The sequence below is a fragment of the Paracoccidioides brasiliensis genome (assembly GCF_000150735.1).
Source record: "Paracoccidioides brasiliensis Pb18 unplaced genomic scaffold supercont2.9, whole genome shotgun sequence".
NCBI classification, from domain to species: domain Eukaryota; kingdom Fungi; phylum Ascomycota; class Eurotiomycetes; order Onygenales; family Ajellomycetaceae; genus Paracoccidioides; species Paracoccidioides brasiliensis.
In genome coordinates this window covers 915,785-932,481 of record NW_011371366.1, presented here as the reverse complement: position 1 = coordinate 932,481, position 16,697 = coordinate 915,785, and the positions used below count along the sequence as shown (strand labels likewise).

Sequence of the window (16,697 nt, the reverse complement as noted above, 5' to 3'; positions counted from 1 at the left end):
CTTAGAAATAGAGCGGAATATGTATAGACTGAGTCCCTCTCAGTCCTCTGACCAAAGTTCATGAATCCTCTGGAAAATAAGAAATAATCTTCAAGGATCCAATAGTTCGTTCTAGACACGCAGTACCTGCACAAACTCGGTTGGTTTTACCAAAATCTAGTACAGAGATACGGATCAATTCCCTGGAAAAATATGCCAAGACTCAACCTCGGTGCCAGAATAGCGCAGAGTGATATGTCAAATAAAACAGGTACGATGGCAAAAAATATATTCAGTATGAATGAATCAAAAGAAAAGAAATAAAATAACAAACGCATTTAAACACCGGACATCTCCACCTCTAAAGCTCCAGCAGTAACAATGATGTCATCAATGTCCTCTTTCCGGCACAGGAAATCTGCTTCATCGAAATCGCCGGGCTGTGACATTGGAATAACGATGGTATTATGGTTCTCCGGCCCACAGTCCGGTGCTTTGTGTTGTTGTCGTTGCTGCTGTGGCTGATGATGGTGTTTGTGATATCTGCCAACATTCTGTCGTAGGCTTGGATGCAGCTTTGGTCGTGTCGACGGTAACGACGAGGAAGATGGGGAAGGCGGAGGATGCGGGGAGAAAGGAATTTTGGATTTCCACATGTGTCTAAATCCGTGTGGGAAGAGGGGGGAATAATCATCTCGCTTATCTTCATCATCTGAATCTACCAACTCGGGTGAGAAGGGACGCTTGTTGGGGTTTAATGCTGGAACTGTAATGTGGTCAAAGCATGAAACCGCTGAGTGCAGGCCAATGGACGGCTGCTCGTCTAGCAAGGAGGGGTGGTGAATTGCCTGATTTGACTCTGCAGTCCGTGAGAATGTCTGGACAGCATAGTTGCCCGTTTTCAGCACACCGCAGGACGGTGCCAGTTCCGCATATGAGGCAGTTCGGGTATAATGGGATGTTATTGGAGCATTTGAACCAGAGGTGTTTGCCGCTGTGTACGAATGTGACATGAATATTCCCGTGCTAGTTTTTGGCAGTGTCGTTGTGGTTGTTGTCTTGTACCCCTCTGGCACTGATTTGCGAATGCGCATGCCGACGGTGAGGAGTGAGGACTGGACTTTGTGAGGAAGGGAGGGGGAGGGGGAGTGGGTTGGTACGGAGTAATTGAAATGCGAGCAACCGTCGGGGGCGGAGGTGGCATTATTAGCGAGGTAATTGGTAATGGAAACTTGAAAGCGTCGTCGCTTGGAGGCGGATGTGGAAGCGGAGGTGGAGGGAATGGAGGTAGATTGATCATCCATGATGGTTGGCAAATAGGTAGATGACGCTTCGTGGATGTAACGTTGCTATGATATATCGGTTGTCGGTTTTGTCCTTTGCGCTGGAATATGCTTAGTCACTTAAATCAGTATAGATATGTGGTATCTGTGGTGTTGTCGTTCGCAGGTTGAAAGGGCAAGAGGATTTTTCAACGGGCTGCAAGGTGAGGTCTTCGGTGTGGAGATTGGGCCGGCCAATTGAGCCGGACAATTGAAGCGCGACACGGCTTCCTCGAAAACGCGTGGGTATCTGGAGGTTATCCGTTTTGGGATTAGGGCATTCACGTGATTAGCCGTGGCGCAGACCGGGCCGACGCACGTGACAGGCATAGCTTAGCACCAACGAGAGATCAAACCATCCCAGTGTCCATCCGGAGTCGAAATGGACGAGATGAAAGGGGATTTCTGTAAAGATTCTAGGTCTGGATTGTGGGATACGAGGTGGGGGCAGGGGGATGTTGCTGCCGTCCGAGAGGAGAATTGGGATGCAGTGGAGGGGACAGAACTGGCGGTTGAATGATGGCTAGCCATATATATATATATATACATTTTTGTTGTTGGACAGGTATATCCAAAATACTACTACCTAAGTATTTCTCAAAATCCTGAAGAAACACCAGTTCCTACCGCTCTATATCATTCCCTCACCTTCCTTTTTTCCATATTCTTCAAACATCTGCATCCTTCACCCAGCATTCCCCCTTCTCCCCCCTCTCTTCTGCCGGTCATGATGCGCCCTCAATACATTCCGCATCTCCACCAAACTCCTCTTCCCTTTACTCTTCGCCTTCCCCAACGTCATCATGAAATTCTTCCTCCTCGCCTTCTCCTTGTTCGTCGTACTCTTCCCCTGTGTCTCCTTCCTCTCCTTCTTCCTCGCAGCCTTGCTCTTATGCTCAGCCCTGTCCGTCTTGAGCTCGTTCATCCGTGCAATTTTCTCCGCCCGCGTCGCCCTGGCCGCAGAGAGCAGAACAAGCCCTTCAATCTCAGCGGCTGTGAGAGGATCATCCGAATGCCTGGCTGTGTTTGAAGCAGCCTGCTTCTGTCGCTGAGTTTTATGTTGCGGGAGGAGGGATGTGACGCTTTCTTTGGCGCGGAGTTCAGCGAGTTTTGCAAGATCTGCTGGTGTTAGGATACGAGTTGTGGCCAGACTTGATCGTTTCTTTTCCTTTTCCTTTTCTTGCTGTGCATCTTCTGTCGTTGCTCGTGATTCAGCATCAGCTGCGGTTTTGGGTTTCTTGGCTGTGGGGCCGTCGTCTTCAGAATCGCTAATCTCGATCTCTGCGTCGCTCTGAACGTCAATCCAACCACCAGAATCATCACTGTCCTCATCATCCTCCACATCCCAAGCGCCCCAATCGTCCTCTTCGTCATCTTCCTCGTCTCCGCTTTCCCCATCAGACGGCAGTCCCTTCTCCCGTCGCCTCTTCTGCCGTTCCTCTTCTTTCCACTGCTCCAGCAACTCAATACCTTCTATCTCCCCAGTCTCTTCTGCCCCAAAGCGGATATTCTTTCGCTCTCCAGCCTTCAGTTCGATAGTTGCAATTTTTCCACGATCCCTCTTTTTCAATAGCTCAGCACCAACTTCTCGATAGAGACTTAATAGCCCTTTAGCGGCCATCATGACTCCTTTATCTTTACTTTTTCGGTACATCACCAAGTCTTGCAGCAAAGTCTCGCTCATGGCAAGTGGCTGCCGCACACAAATCTCTCTAATTGCATTCAACCCAGCCGACGCAATTTCTGCGGCTGCAGCTTCAGAGACGAACTCATTCGCAATTTTCTGAACAAGTGGCTCAAGGACATCAGGAGGTACGAGAGAATGTGATGATTGAGCTAGCGAAGCCAAAAATGAAGTGACAGACGGTTGCTTTGGTGTTAGGTACTTGAGGAAGTATGAGTATAGCTGTATCATCGTAAGCTTATGCAGCCCCACAAGCCGCGACACCAGCTGCAGAACAAGCAACTTCTGGTCGAGATTCAACTTGGACTTGGTATTTTGCAGATGTTTCGAGAAGAGCGTCTCCGCAAAACCCTGCGGGTCGTGTAGCAGATGGAACGCGGAGAAATTAAGCGGATGCGGCTGATTATTCTTCTTCTCCTTTTTCTTGGCCATTATAATAGCTTTCTCCACCTGACGTGACTTCTTCTTGGTCTTTTTATTGATCGCAAGCTGGTGGCGTACTCGTGATATATCAGGCATCTCTTCGTCGCTGCTCTCATCCTCCAGCTCCTCTCTCTCCTTGTCACCAGCAAGGAAGAAGCGTACCCCACCAACAGCCACTTTCTCATTATCAGCCAACGAGGCCTCTTTCATAATCTCCACTGCCTTGGCATCGGTCCATATTTGTCGTTTCCATAGCTCTCTTGTAATTTTGATGGCCCATAGAGCTTTTACGGATGTCCTATCGGATGTGACGAGGTTGTAGAGGACTGTTTGGATGGTTCTGTTTAGTTTATGGTTGATAGTCTTTGAATTTGAGGTGCGAAGATCAGAGATGATCTTTTGGAATATGAATGCCCGGAGTGTCTTGCTTGGAGTGGAAATAAGGACCGGGAAGAGAGTCTGCAGGAGACTGCAGTCGATCGCATCAGTTAGCATTCAATACCGACATAAAAATCCAAATCCGCCCGCATGAATTCAGAATTCAAGGAATGACAATAAATAAAACCATACGTAGCAGAATCAATAATCTCTTTCTTCCTCAATAACACCAAACTGCCCACAATCTTCTCGCGCAAATCTCTCTCAAGCACAGCATGATGCTGCAACAATATCTCAATTAACTCATTCGGGAAATTCTTCGTAATATCACTGTAGCAGTCTGCCACATGGGCGATAAAGTCAATCAGCTCGCGCAGTGAAATTATCCCCGTGTCCGTCGCTGATGATGGCGCCGCCAAGAATATCTCTCGGTGGCTCTCATATTGGTAGTGTTGACTGCGGAAATCTTCGATGTAGGACCTGTGCACGCGAGGGTCGTTAGAAAGTTTGCAATGAACGAATCCCTGGGTGAACTTGGTTTAACATGTAGTGGGGACGGGTATTGGAATCGTACTTTGGATCTCGTCGGATTTTATGCTGGAGATTTGTTCTGGAATAATTGTTTGCCGAAAATCAGCTTGATGCTCTCACGGCAACATAGGATGAGATGATTTAAAAAGGTTTTTAAAATCCTTACAGGTCAGCATCCACCTTTTCCAAGGCTCCCAATTTGCGCTTCCCCATGGCTGGAGGTTTCTTTGCGTGTGGGTTTGCGGGATAAGAGCTCTTTGACGTTGGAGTTGCAGCTGTTTAGATTTTCTCGGTGGTTTGTTCAACCCACCTGTGAAACTTTTTAATTTATTTTAGCCTGCGTCAATGAATGCCCAGACATTTGCGGAGCTGCGAATACTAAAGACGAGGAATGTGACCACAGGTAACAAAAATTAAGCTTATAAAATAATAAAATTTTTCACTACGGGATGATTGCACAGACTACGTGGGACATTTTAAGATTATGTGAAGCAAATTGCATTGCTCCGACGCTTGTGACAAAGCATAAAGGGAGAAAAGAGAAGCATAACGTGGTGTGGACGTTGCATGCATGTAGCTACGCTTTTGAACTAATCACCAATTGAAAATTAAACAAGAGAAGAACTTTCTTCATAATTGCATTCAGAAAAACTGGCCCGTCTGTGTGGATTTATCGTTATTCTTCAAAATAAACCCCGTCCACATAATAAATAGAGTCTTTCATTTTTTGGTGTCGCAGATGAATGTGAAAAACCAATCCACCGAACACCGCAGATGGTAGGAAAAAAGAGAGCATGCACAGACATACAAAACACACATGCGCACACAACACATCAACTCCTCAATATCACGTTTACCGATTACTCTTGGCCACACGCTCCAGCTCGTCCTTCTTCTTGATAGCGTACGAGTTCGAGCTGCCCTTGGCGGCGTTGATCAGCTCTTCAGCAAGGCACTCAGCAATGCTCTTGACGTTGCGGAAAGCGGCCTCACGGGCACCAATGGTCAGGAGGGCGATGGCCTGGTTAACGCGGCGGAGGGGGGAGACGTCAACGGCCTGGCGACGGACAGTACCGGCGGAGCCAATTCGGGTGCTGTCTTCTCGTGGGCCGCAGTTGACAATAGCGTCGACGGCGACTTGAATGGGGTTTTGGTCGGTCATGATGTGGATCTATGGAGGAAATACGAGTTAGATCGATGGCTCTTTTCACTGAATTTCACTCCAGTTATAAAATACGAGAGGTACAACGTAGGTACGTACGATCTCGAAAGTGTGAGCAACGATGCGGACGGCCATGAGCTTCTTTCCGTTGTTGCGGCCGTTCATCATCAGGGAGTTGGTGAGACGCTCAATGATTGGGCATTGGGCCTTTCGGAATCGTTTGACGGCATATCGTCCGGCAGAGTGGGAGATGTAGACGGGTTGACGGATTTGAATGTAGTCGCTAATAGGTTGAGAATCATCCACATGTCAGTATATCTGTGATGTAAAATTGTGTAAATCCATCCTCGCATTCAATGCCCTCCCCCCTATACGCAGCCTATAGCACTTCAACAATTCCCTGCTCACTTTCCCCTCGCCTCTGCAATTGGTGGTCCCATCCAATCTCCCATCGGAAGTTCCCTTTTATCATATCCTGCGAACCACGTCTTCGAATCTCAAGGGCAACAAAACCACATGCAAATGAAGATTTAGAAAACACATACGTCAAAGACATATCCCGAATCTCAATATCCTCATAGCTCCATTTGTTGAAAAGCTTGATGGCGCCGATTTCTGCGGCAACCTCTTTAGGCAGGACTGGGTAGCCGATGCGGCTTTCGACCTCGACTCCCCCGGTGTCGGACATGTTTTCGTGTGTGGACGCCATTTAACAACCTGGGCGAGAGAAGGGGAAGAAGAAGATAGACGGCTGGGAATCGTCGTCGTCCTCGTCGTCGTCGTTCGGCGTGTGTCGTCGTTCTCTCTGGAAGTGTTGCTGCGGTGTGTTGGAATTTGCGGTGCGGCTTCGCTAAGCGAGGGTTTAGTCAGCTTTGTGGGAAGGTTTAGGGCAGTTGGATGCTTTCAGCCAATCAGAGGGGCGTAACGTTGAGATGGATTAGGTGTGTCACGTGTATGTGCTTGGTGTGCCTCGAGCGGTTGAACATATCCATGACGAACAACTAGAAAAGACTCTCTTTCATGTAGGTATATACGTCGCTACCTAAGGTACATATTCTCTATATAGATACATTCCTCATTACTCGCCGCCAACAGGACAATTAGGCATCCCCGTTTGCCATTCCATCTCTGCATACTTCCGCAAATACGTATTGGTGGTGAACTCCTTCGGCATATAATACTGCACGTCGACCATCGTATAATTGCCACCCACCTTAGCCAATGCAGGCAGCACAAAGCGCTCCGCAATGAAGTCCACAAATACCAAATCAACTTTCTCCGGGTCACTTCTATTAGAAGGGAACGCCGCCATTGCCTGAACGTCATTGGGTTGCTTGAAGTGCGGGATCTTCGAGTGAGGCGTGTCATCACCGTCTGTTCCGAAGTCATCCGTAGTGGTATAGCCAGGGTTGTTTGTTGTGGAGTCCCGTGGATGGCGAGTGATGGACCGTGGCTTAAGAAGGTCTCGCTTCCCTTGCGTCGATGTTATTAGTGGGGGATCCACGCAGGAACCGCTCGTCCCTTCAAGGATTGAACTGGAGTAGGTGTCTACACTTAGACTGCTCCTCCTCTGGAATGGCCCAGTATTCAAGATACCTAGTATCTCCTTCGCCTGCAAATAGGGCACGTCTGAGATGAACTGGAATGTGTTTTGGTACGGGCTGACTGTATACGAGTCATCCAATGTAAACGGGCCCTTGACGAGATCATACCGGATGTTGCCCGTGTTCATAAGAATCAAGCGTGGTATATTCGCCCGCGATTGGTTGATGACAGTTGCAGCTAAAGCTCTCTCAGCCAGGGTGAAGATATTTCCTTCATCTCCAAATGGCTTGCAAGTCACGCAGTATGTTTGAGGAACGCATGCAATAACAACTGATAAGTTTTGAGCCTTGCGGAATTCCGTGATATCTCCTGTCACCCATTTCCCAAGCTTAGAATCAAGCTTGGGATCTTGTGACCCAACGGCATGGAATGCAAATGTAAGGCGATTCCAATCCAGATACCTACGAGAATACAGTATGTCTTTATCTCTTGCTCTGTCACATGATTGAGGCATCCTAGTGGATGCCGTTTCATTTGCAATAGCCTTCCTAGAGGGGTTGGGAACGCCACGCGGTTTCTCACTCCCCTTAAAAGTTGATGATTTGATTCCAGACATGGAGAGCCACCCGACGGTTTCACAATATTTTCCCGATGCAAGACCAGTTGATTTCATATCCCAGACAACAAAGTCCCGAACATGTGCATGACCTCCGAATATCTGTATTGGTACCTCTGGCCGCAGATCTCTAATGGCCTTTTGGACTTTTGATAACGTACTGCTGGGTTCAGTTGATCTAACAGGATTATGTCCAATTACCACAAATAAATCAATGGGTTCAAGCTTGACAGCGTCGATAAACCATTGTTCCTTGATCATGTCTTCGGCTTTGGTAATCTTGGAAACGTTCGAATTCCCTTTGAAGTCGAACAGAACGCCAAAGGACATGATATTGAGTCCGTGGTCAGTGGTGAAGTGGCGGAACTTATTTCCCATATCTTCGAATTCTCCCGTGGCATCGTTGAGGATTTGAACGTTGCTGGTTAGGTACCTCTTCCCGTAAAACTTGGAGAAATTTGCAAAGGTCTCATAAGCCACTTCAGTGACATAGAGCTCATGGTTCCCAACAGTCAGCAAATCGTAATCGATCGTGCTAAATATTTCGTTTGTATATATGCCATTGGGTTTTGTAGTGTCGCCCAATCCATTGCCATCATGCAAGTCACCTAGGAAAAAGACCCAGTTCAGATCACGAGGAGAAACATGGATTATTATATGGGAAGGCAGGCGCACCGGTATCAATCAGCAACAAATCAACATTCAACTCATTCGCCCTTTTGCGCATATGTTTGACGAAGGAGACATAATCTCCCCAATCGGCTCCATAGTTCTCTTCCTTAATATGGCCTGCTAGCCAGCCGTGCGTGTCGGTCGTGTGGAGGAAATTGATCTGTCCCCATTCAAGTGGACCCTTGGTCTTCGTCGTCGCTTTCGGCGCTTCTGGCTGCATGCGACGCACCAATCTCTTGTGGCTCGTGTAGTCTGAGGGGCCATAGCAAGAGTCGCACGCGTATATTGACGGTGCTATGCATGCGAGCAGACAGTGGAAGAATAGGGGGAGGGAAAACATTTGTGCAGGTGATCTCCTAACAGAACGATAGACTTGTGCTAAGAAGGAAGATATGGTTGTGTTCTTTTCTTTCTTTATCCTGTCCTCAGAACAGAACAGAATCAGGTGAATAGGATGAGGGAAGTAACTTGGTGATTATTATTGTTGCGGCTGGTTGATCTTTCAATACTATCTGCACATAACTACTGGAACAAGCATCCTCTTCCATCATGGGTTCGGGGTGCCATGGATGTGTAGCTCGTGTACGGGTTATTAATTGCGCTGAAGCATGTCTGAATGGCTGTTTGCTATTCGCTGCGATCGACAGAACAACATTCTGTTGGGAACTTTTATCTGTCTGTCCCCTGTAACTACCCCGTGGCTCACTAAACAAGGAGGTCGTTGGGCTGAGTATCCGCGGATATATTTTTTTCTTCCATGGTATAGGTGCTAGTGTCTCCGAGTAACTTCAAATGACATGCATCTTTATTCATTATTATTACTATTTTTCCATCCTCAACTGTCTTTTGCTGGTTCAACGACGGCATTGAAACTGATGGATAGTCGATAAGCTGTTCTGATGGAACTTGAGTTTGCGGATAAAGAATGATCGACTGTTCAGTTCGAGCCTGTCATATACAACAGCACACATTCGCGTAGGTGGCGCAATAACAAGATTATACATTGTTTAATATATTTGGTATGTAGAAATACAATGGATTTGGCCGTTGTCATCCTTTGCATTTCGTCCGTTGGACGTTGTGGTTTGAGACGGAAATATCCTGCATACAAATACATACTTGGGACAGCAGCTCTACCAACTCGAATCCAGGGAGCGTTCATTGAGTTCCAGTACCCCGCACGGAAGAAGTTGTTTATATAAATTGCAAGAGAGAGATCATTTCTTCTCTTCGCATATGCCAACACACAATCTTGGAAACCAAAATTGTTGGGGCTATGGGTTAAGGCCCCCGTCTTCTCAACTGTGTATTTGAAACAGCATTTCTGCTCGACAGGTTCCGTGTTTAATGCGGTTTGCCAGAGAATGTCAATTGGATTTGTTATAGAAATGGGAAATGTCTTGGTAGAAGTGAGCTCGACACTCCTGGTAAACGTAAGTTGCTGTTCTATTGAATCCAGGGAGTCTCTGATTTCAGGATCGACTGATTATGCAACCAGCCTGATAGCGTTGGTGGCTGATGGAGTGAGTCGACGTCATTGCCCAAGAATATGATGACAATGAGGAGAGCTGAAATATAAACCCGATAACCGCTAACTTTGACGTTGTCATGAGCCAGGGTATATATTGATCAGAATATCTGGGTAGTTACATTATAACTAACTAGTTAACTACCTGATAAGTAACAATCAGATTGCAGTGGCGGCGGAACCATCACAGCAAGTCGAGACATCTGCCTAAGAACTAAATATCTGGCAGTAACTCATTGACTCATCTTCCGCAACTATCCAGCAAGATATTTATTCCGTAACTTTTCGTGTCTTCCCCACGGCGGTTAAAATAGTTGATTGTTCTAGTTCTTGTTCTTTATAATCTCCCCGCAAAAACGTTTGTGCGCGGGCCGCCGTTTCAGCCTCCCCCAAGATTTTTGTTAGACGAGAGACGACGTCTAGAGTCAAAACTTCTTGTTCCCCGACACAAACCGACCGGTCCTCTACTCCCGGCGCTCATAGACTGACCGTGTTCCTTTTTAATCTGGCACATCGGGACCAAGTGCCCTGAAACTATCATCCTGCTATGCCCAATCTCTTATCCCCTCGTTATCATAATTGCTCCTAACCGCGTTTGTAAACTATCCACCCACCCCGCGACCATGGCTGAGGATAACCCGGAGCTGCAGGTCGCCTTGCGCCAGCTAGACCAGGAGTTCGATGTGAGTAGTTCTTCTTCACAATGCCCCTCATTAATTGCTAACATCCTCGTTCCATTTAGGACGGCGAGATCACTCAAAAAGGGTAAGCAAATTTCCTTTCATTTCTCTTTTGACCCGTTCCTTTTTTACCGGCTCCGGAACGCGATTCGCGTGGTGTCGGATCTCCAAGCCGCTGCTGCAGGCCCTGTTTTCTTGTGGCTAGCCCCAAAAATGGAACAAACAATGGGGAGATCTTTTTCTTGTTAGCTCACGATTAACATTCATCAAGATACGAAAAGCGTCGTACCCTGATTCTATCCCATTACCTATCTACAAACAACGGTGACCCCACAGACAGAGGCCTCAGGATTGCTAATCCAGGAAATGCGGCGAACCGTCGGGCCTCCCATCTTGGTTTATACTCTCCTGCAACGTCGTCGCAGGGCAGTCGTCCGGCCAGCTCGACTTTGTCAGATGAACGTCAACAATCCGAATCACTGTCTGCAAACTTCATTGGCGGAGACCAGGAACGTGTAAAGGGTGACCAGATGGCTGGAATGAATGCTATGGCTGATGCTCACTATCAAATGCAAGCTGGAAATCAGCTGGCACAGATTCAGGAGAGAGAACTGGACCTTTCGTTTGGGGTCGAGCGGAACCCGTCTTCAGCATCGAAAGATTCGCTTTTTCTTCCTCGAGGCCAAGCACCATCAGGAAGTAATTATGGCACCTCTCGATCTGGTACTCTAACGAGTCATAACTACGCATTTAATCCAGCCGATAAGCCTAGCTACGGGGAACCCCGCACCAGTACATATAGCCCACCAGGTGGTAACGGTGGTTATATGCGACAGTCTACGATGCTAGACTCACAACAGGCCTTTTTCTCAGACTTCGCTGGTCAGCAAATGGAGGACCGTCGAAATAGCTATGGAGGGTCCTTCCAACGGTACTCAACCCAAACTGAACCATTTTCACCAGTCGCCAACATGGCTCCGCCCTTGATGAACACGGCCGATTTACCACAGGGAATGGACGTCGATCATCTGTTACCCCTCGAACCTCGAGATATACCCTTTGACGTTCACGATCCTCACGATCCCAGCATGTCCATGTCGAAGTTCGATAATTTACCCTCAGTCCTGAGGCATCGCGCACGGACTCATCCAAAACAGCCCGCTTACTGGGTATTGGATCAGCGCGGAAAAGAAATAGCGTCAATTACATGGGAGAAGCTGGGGAGTCGGGCGGAAAAGGTTGCGCAAGTCATCCGTGATAAAAGCAGCTTGTATCGAGGGGATCGGGTAGCACTCATATACCGAGACACTGAGATTATTGAATTTGCCGTTGCGATCCTAGGCTGTTTCACTGCAGGAGTTGTAGCTGTTCCCATCAACAACCTTGAAGACTACGCTAGCCTCAACGTTATTCTTACATCCACCCAGGCTCATCTCGCCTTGACGACCGAGAACAATCTGAAAACTTTCCAGAGGGACCTTACAACTCAAAAGCTGAATTGGCCCAGAGGGGTGGAATGGTGGAAGACTAATGAGTTTGGAAGTTACCATCCGAAAAAGAGAGAGGATATTCCTGCACTCGTTGTCCCGGATTTGGCCTACATTGAATTTTCCAGGGCACCTACTGGTGACCTGCGGGGCGTTGTGATGAGCCACCGGACAATCATGCACCAGATGACCTGTCTTAGTGCTATAGTATCTTCCTCCAACCCTGGCGGTAATACCCGGCAAGCAAGACCGCATGGCGAAACCCTATTTAGCTATTTGGATCCTAGACAAAGTATTGGTATGATTCTTGGGGTTTTGTTTACGGTGTATGGTGGCCATACAACTGTCTGGCTGGAGGCACTGGCAGTTGAAACCCCTGGTCTCTACGCCAGTTTGATTACAAAATATAGGGCTACACTCATCTCGGCGGACTATCCAGGGTTGAAACGTGCCGTCTACAATTACCAGCAAGATCCCATGGCAACCAGAAACTTCAAAAAGGGCTCGGAACCAAATTTCTCCAGTCTTAAACTCTGTCTCATTGATGCTCTTACCGTTGACCCTGAATTCCATGAGATTCTGGCTGACAGATGGCTGCGTCCTCTTCGCAATCCACGTGCTAGAGAGCTAGTTGCTCCCATGTTATGTCTACCTGAGCATGGTGGCATGGTTATTAGCGTTCGTGATTGGCTTGGTGGTGAAGAGCGTATGGGATGTCCCCTCACACATGAAATGGACCCTGCTCCACAGGTTGAGTTACCTGAAACAAAAAAGGAAGAGAAGGTTGAGAGCGTTAAGACTGGGTTTGGAAGTAGTTTGATTGGTGGAACTGCCGTCCCAACCCCAAAACAATCTAAAAGCAATAGAGTTGAGTTGAATCAGGTTCTCCTTGACAAAGAGGCACTTAAAAATAATGAGGTTGTTGTGCTAGCGATGGGAGAAGAGGAAAGGAAACAGGCCGAAACTATGCCCAATACCGTCCGGGTTGGCGCTTTTGGATATCCTCTTCCAGATGCCACCTTGGCTATTGTCGACCCTGAGACTGGATTGCTATGTACGCCGAATATAATTGGCGAGATTTGGGTTGACTCTCCTTCACTCTCAGGTGGCTTTTGGGCATTACCAAAACATACTGAGGCGATATTCCATGCTCGACCATACCGATTTCAAGGCGGGAGTCCTACTCCAGTGATTGTTGAACCTGAATTTCTCCGTACGGGACTTCTGGGATGTATCATCGAGGGCAAAATATTCGTCCTTGGTCTGTATGAAGACCGTTTGCGTCAGAAGGTAGAGTGGGTGGAGAATGGTGCAGAGTCCACAGAGCACCGCTATTTCTTCGTTCAGCACTTGATTATCAGTATCATGAAGAACGTACCTAAAATTCATGACTGCTCGGCCTTCGACGTGTTTGTCAACGATGAGCATTTGCCCGTTGTTCTTTTGGAGTCTTATGCTGCGTCGACCGCACCGACGACGTCTGGTGGACCACCACGACAACTTGACATAGCTCTTTTGGACTCCCTTGCCGAGCGATGTGCCGAGATCCTATATCAAGAACACCATCTTCGGGTCTTCTGCATAATGATAACAGCTCCAAACACGCTACCACGAGTTACGAAGAACGGGCGACAGGAAATTGGAAATATGCTATGCCGGAAGGAGTTTGATAACGGGTCATTACCATGTGTGCACGTGAAGTTTGGCGTTGAACGGTCTGTTTTGAATCTGCCCATCGGGGTTGACCCTGTTGGAGGAATCTGGTCTCCCATGTCATCGGCTGCACGACTCGGTGCGCTGGTAATGCAAGACAAGCAATACTCAGGCGTTGACTATCGAGACGTTGTGATGGATGACCGAACCTCCACCCCCTTGAACAATTTCACTAGCATCGTTGACCTCTTGCAATGGCGAGTGTCTCGACAGACTGAGGAGCTTGCCTATTGCTCGATTGATGGGCGTGGGAAAGAGAGCAAAGGAATTACATGGAAAAAGTTCGATTCCAAAGTTGCTGCAGTGGCTATGTACCTGAAAAATAAGGTCAAGCTCAAACCTGGGGACCATGTGATTCTCATGTATACGCATTCTGAGGAGTTTGTTTTTGCAGTCCATGCCTGTTTTTGCCTTGGAGTAATTGGGTTGCCAATGGCCCCAATCGACCAAAACCGACTCTCGGAAGATGCTCCAGCGTTCCTTCATTTGATCGCCGATTTTCGTGTACGAGCAATTCTTGTTAACCACGATGTCAATGATTTGCTGAAGGTGAAATCGATTGCACAGCACATCAAACAATCAGCTCATGTTCTTCGTATCAATATCCCTCCTACTTATAACACAGGGAAACCCCCTAAACAATCGCATGGCTGCCGCCATCTTGGCTTGACAATGAAAAAGGAATGGCTTGATTCTGGTAGGCCAGCAATGGTTTGGACGTATTGGACTCCGGATCAACGCAGAATGTCCGTCCAGATCGGCCATGACACGATTATGGGAATGTGCAAGGTGCAAAAGGAAACTTGCCAAATGACTAGTACACGTCCGGTATTGGGCAGTGTGCGTAGTACGATCGGGCTCGGGTTCATTCACACTTGTTTGATGGGGTGCTACGTTGGTGAGTGCTCTTCGAAACGTTTCAACTGTCATCGCAACAGCAAATCAAAAATAATCTGACGATGTGATATATAGGTGCCCCAACATATCTCTTCTCCCCGCTTGATTTTGCCACAAATCCTGTCTCACTCTTCCTTGCTTTGGCGAGATACAAGATTAAGGACACCTATGCCACTAGTCAGATGCTGGATTACGCCATGGGCAGCATTGCCGGGAAAGGGTTCCAGTTGCATGAATTGAAGAATTTAATGATTGCATCTGAAGGGAGACCCAGGGCTGACATCTGTGCGTATTATGCTTTCCCTCTCTTGAATCTTGACTAATAACTTTTACAAACTAACTACTTCATTAGACCAGAAGATTCGATTGCATTTTGCTGCGGCAGGGCTCGACCGAACAGCCATCAATACAATCTACTCTCATGTCCTTAATCCCATGATCGTCTCCCGCTCCTACATGTGCATCGAGCCTGTAGAACTTTGGCTGGATACCAAGTACCTTCGACAGGGGCTGATTTATCCTGTCGATCCTGACTCTGAACCAAACTCGCTGCGGGTTCAAGACTCTGGGATGGTGCCTGTAAGCACGCAGATTGCCATTGTCAACCCCGAGACCTGTTGCCTTGCGCATGTGGGCGAGTATGGTGAAATCTGGGTACAGTCTGAAGCCTGCGCAAAGGCATTCTACGGAACGAAGCAAGAGTTTGATCTGGAGCGGTTCAGGGGAAGGACTGTCGATGGAGATCCTTCTGCTATCTATGTTCGCACTGGTGACTTGGGTTTCTTGCATACGGTTACTCGACCAATTGGCCCTGGTGGTCAGCCGGTGGAGATGCAAGTTTTGTTTGTTCTGGGGGGGATTGGGGAGACTTTCGAAATCAATGGCCTCAACCATTTCCCTGTGGATATTGAGACAACGATAGAAAAATGTCACCGAAATGTTGTCCCTGGTGGAAGGTGAGCTCTCTTCATTTTTCCTTTGCGTAGATCTCCTGTATTTCACCTGCTGACTTTCCATAAGCGCGGTATTCCAAGCTGGTGGTCTTGTGGTAGCTCTCATTGAAGTCACTCGAAAAGCGTACTTAGCTTCTCTTGTACCCGTGATCTTGAATGCAATTCTCAACGAGCACCAAGTTGTCGCGGATATCATCGCATTTGTACCGCGAGGCGACTTCCCCCGCTCCCGTCTAGGGGAGAAACAACGTGGGAAGATCTTGGCATCATGGGTGACTCGAAAAATGCAGACTATAGCTCAGTTTAATATTCGTGATGGCGAGGGCTTTGATAGTCATCTCATTGACCTCCCTGAACGCACCAGAACAACCTCCAAGGTCCCCAGCACCACGGAAGTTGGAAGCCGTCATCCTACTCCACAATCAGATCCTGAAAGTCATACCCCACAACGTCAACAGGAATCTGCAGCCCCGGTAGAGCAAACAACTCCGACAGAACGGGTTAATTCCTTTACCCTCCCAGCTGCTGTGCCAAGCCTTTCTCCACTAGCAGCATCATTTCGTGAGAATGACGAGGAGAGCACCAAAAACTACAACTCCACAGACTTTGACTATCGTCTTTCATTTGGCGATAAATCCAAAAATGACTTCGACGATTATGAAGATGATGACGAGCCCATGGAAAAGCCTACTCGTCTGGCAATCGTGAACCCAGAAGAGTCGGACAATGATGATAACACCAATCAGCACTCCAGCCCGGCGCCCCGTCCACTGGAGCTCGTCGGAGGTGTCGATAATTCCAACGACAGTAACAGCAACACTGACAATGTTAATGACAAACCACAACGAGAATACGACTTCGATTACGACTCCTTCTTCTCGTCTAACACTCAAGGTCAAGGTCAAGGTTAATACCAAGGGCATCAACGCCAGAATAATGCTTAAAGCCCCATCCTATTTTTGGACGTCAGGACGTCATCCCTCGAGATAATACTCATAGTTATAGTGCTAAGTCAACCCCCCACCCCAAACACCCGCGTCGGATCGCTGGCCAGGCATCAGGCGAGATATAGCTTCGTCTCGTCTAATCCTTATTGTCAGCATCCACAGCACATCTCTGGTTCTGGT

General features: G+C 47.7%; 5 protein-coding genes across 5 annotated transcripts; 1 reads left to right on the top strand and 4 right to left on the bottom strand.

The window, feature by feature from the left end:
- Positions 1 to 317: 317 nt before the first annotated feature.
- Positions 318 to 1,283, bottom strand: PADG_06840 (uncharacterized protein; the record flags this gene model as incomplete). The annotated part of the gene is made up of 1 exon (XM_010763951.1): positions 318 to 1,283. The coding sequence occupies one exon, from the start codon at positions 1,281 to 1,283 to the stop codon at positions 318 to 320; it is 966 nt and encodes a 321-aa protein (XP_010762253.1).
- A 703-nt stretch (positions 1,284 to 1,986) lies between these two features.
- On the bottom strand, positions 1,987 to 4,530 carry PADG_06839 (uncharacterized protein; the record flags this gene model as incomplete). The annotated part of the gene is made up of 4 exons (XM_010763808.1): positions 1,987 to 3,877; positions 3,979 to 4,266; positions 4,361 to 4,396; positions 4,484 to 4,530. 4 exons carry the CDS (start codon positions 4,528 to 4,530, stop codon positions 1,987 to 1,989), a joined length of 2,262 nt encoding a protein of 753 aa, XP_010762110.1.
- A 640-nt stretch (positions 4,531 to 5,170) lies between these two features.
- On the bottom strand, positions 5,171 to 6,167 carry PADG_06838 (40S ribosomal protein S5; the record flags this gene model as incomplete). Its single annotated transcript, XM_010763807.1, has 3 exons — positions 5,171 to 5,488; positions 5,579 to 5,762; positions 6,025 to 6,167. 3 exons carry the CDS (start codon positions 6,165 to 6,167, stop codon positions 5,171 to 5,173), a joined length of 645 nt encoding a protein of 214 aa, XP_010762109.1.
- A 390-nt stretch (positions 6,168 to 6,557) lies between these two features.
- Positions 6,558 to 8,652, bottom strand: PADG_06837 (uncharacterized protein; the record flags this gene model as incomplete). Its single annotated transcript, XM_010763950.1, has 2 exons — positions 6,558 to 8,248; positions 8,316 to 8,652. 2 exons carry the CDS (start codon positions 8,650 to 8,652, stop codon positions 6,558 to 6,560), a joined length of 2,028 nt encoding a protein of 675 aa, XP_010762252.1.
- Positions 8,653 to 10,463: 1,811 nt separating this feature from the next.
- Positions 10,464 to 16,481, top strand: PADG_06836 (uncharacterized protein; the record flags this gene model as incomplete). The annotated part of the gene is made up of 6 exons (XM_010763949.1): positions 10,464 to 10,523; positions 10,583 to 10,605; positions 10,792 to 14,618; positions 14,693 to 14,902; positions 14,970 to 15,573; positions 15,638 to 16,481. 6 exons carry the CDS (start codon positions 10,464 to 10,466, stop codon positions 16,479 to 16,481), a joined length of 5,568 nt encoding a protein of 1,855 aa, XP_010762251.1.
- Positions 16,482 to 16,697: the final 216 nt, after the last annotated feature.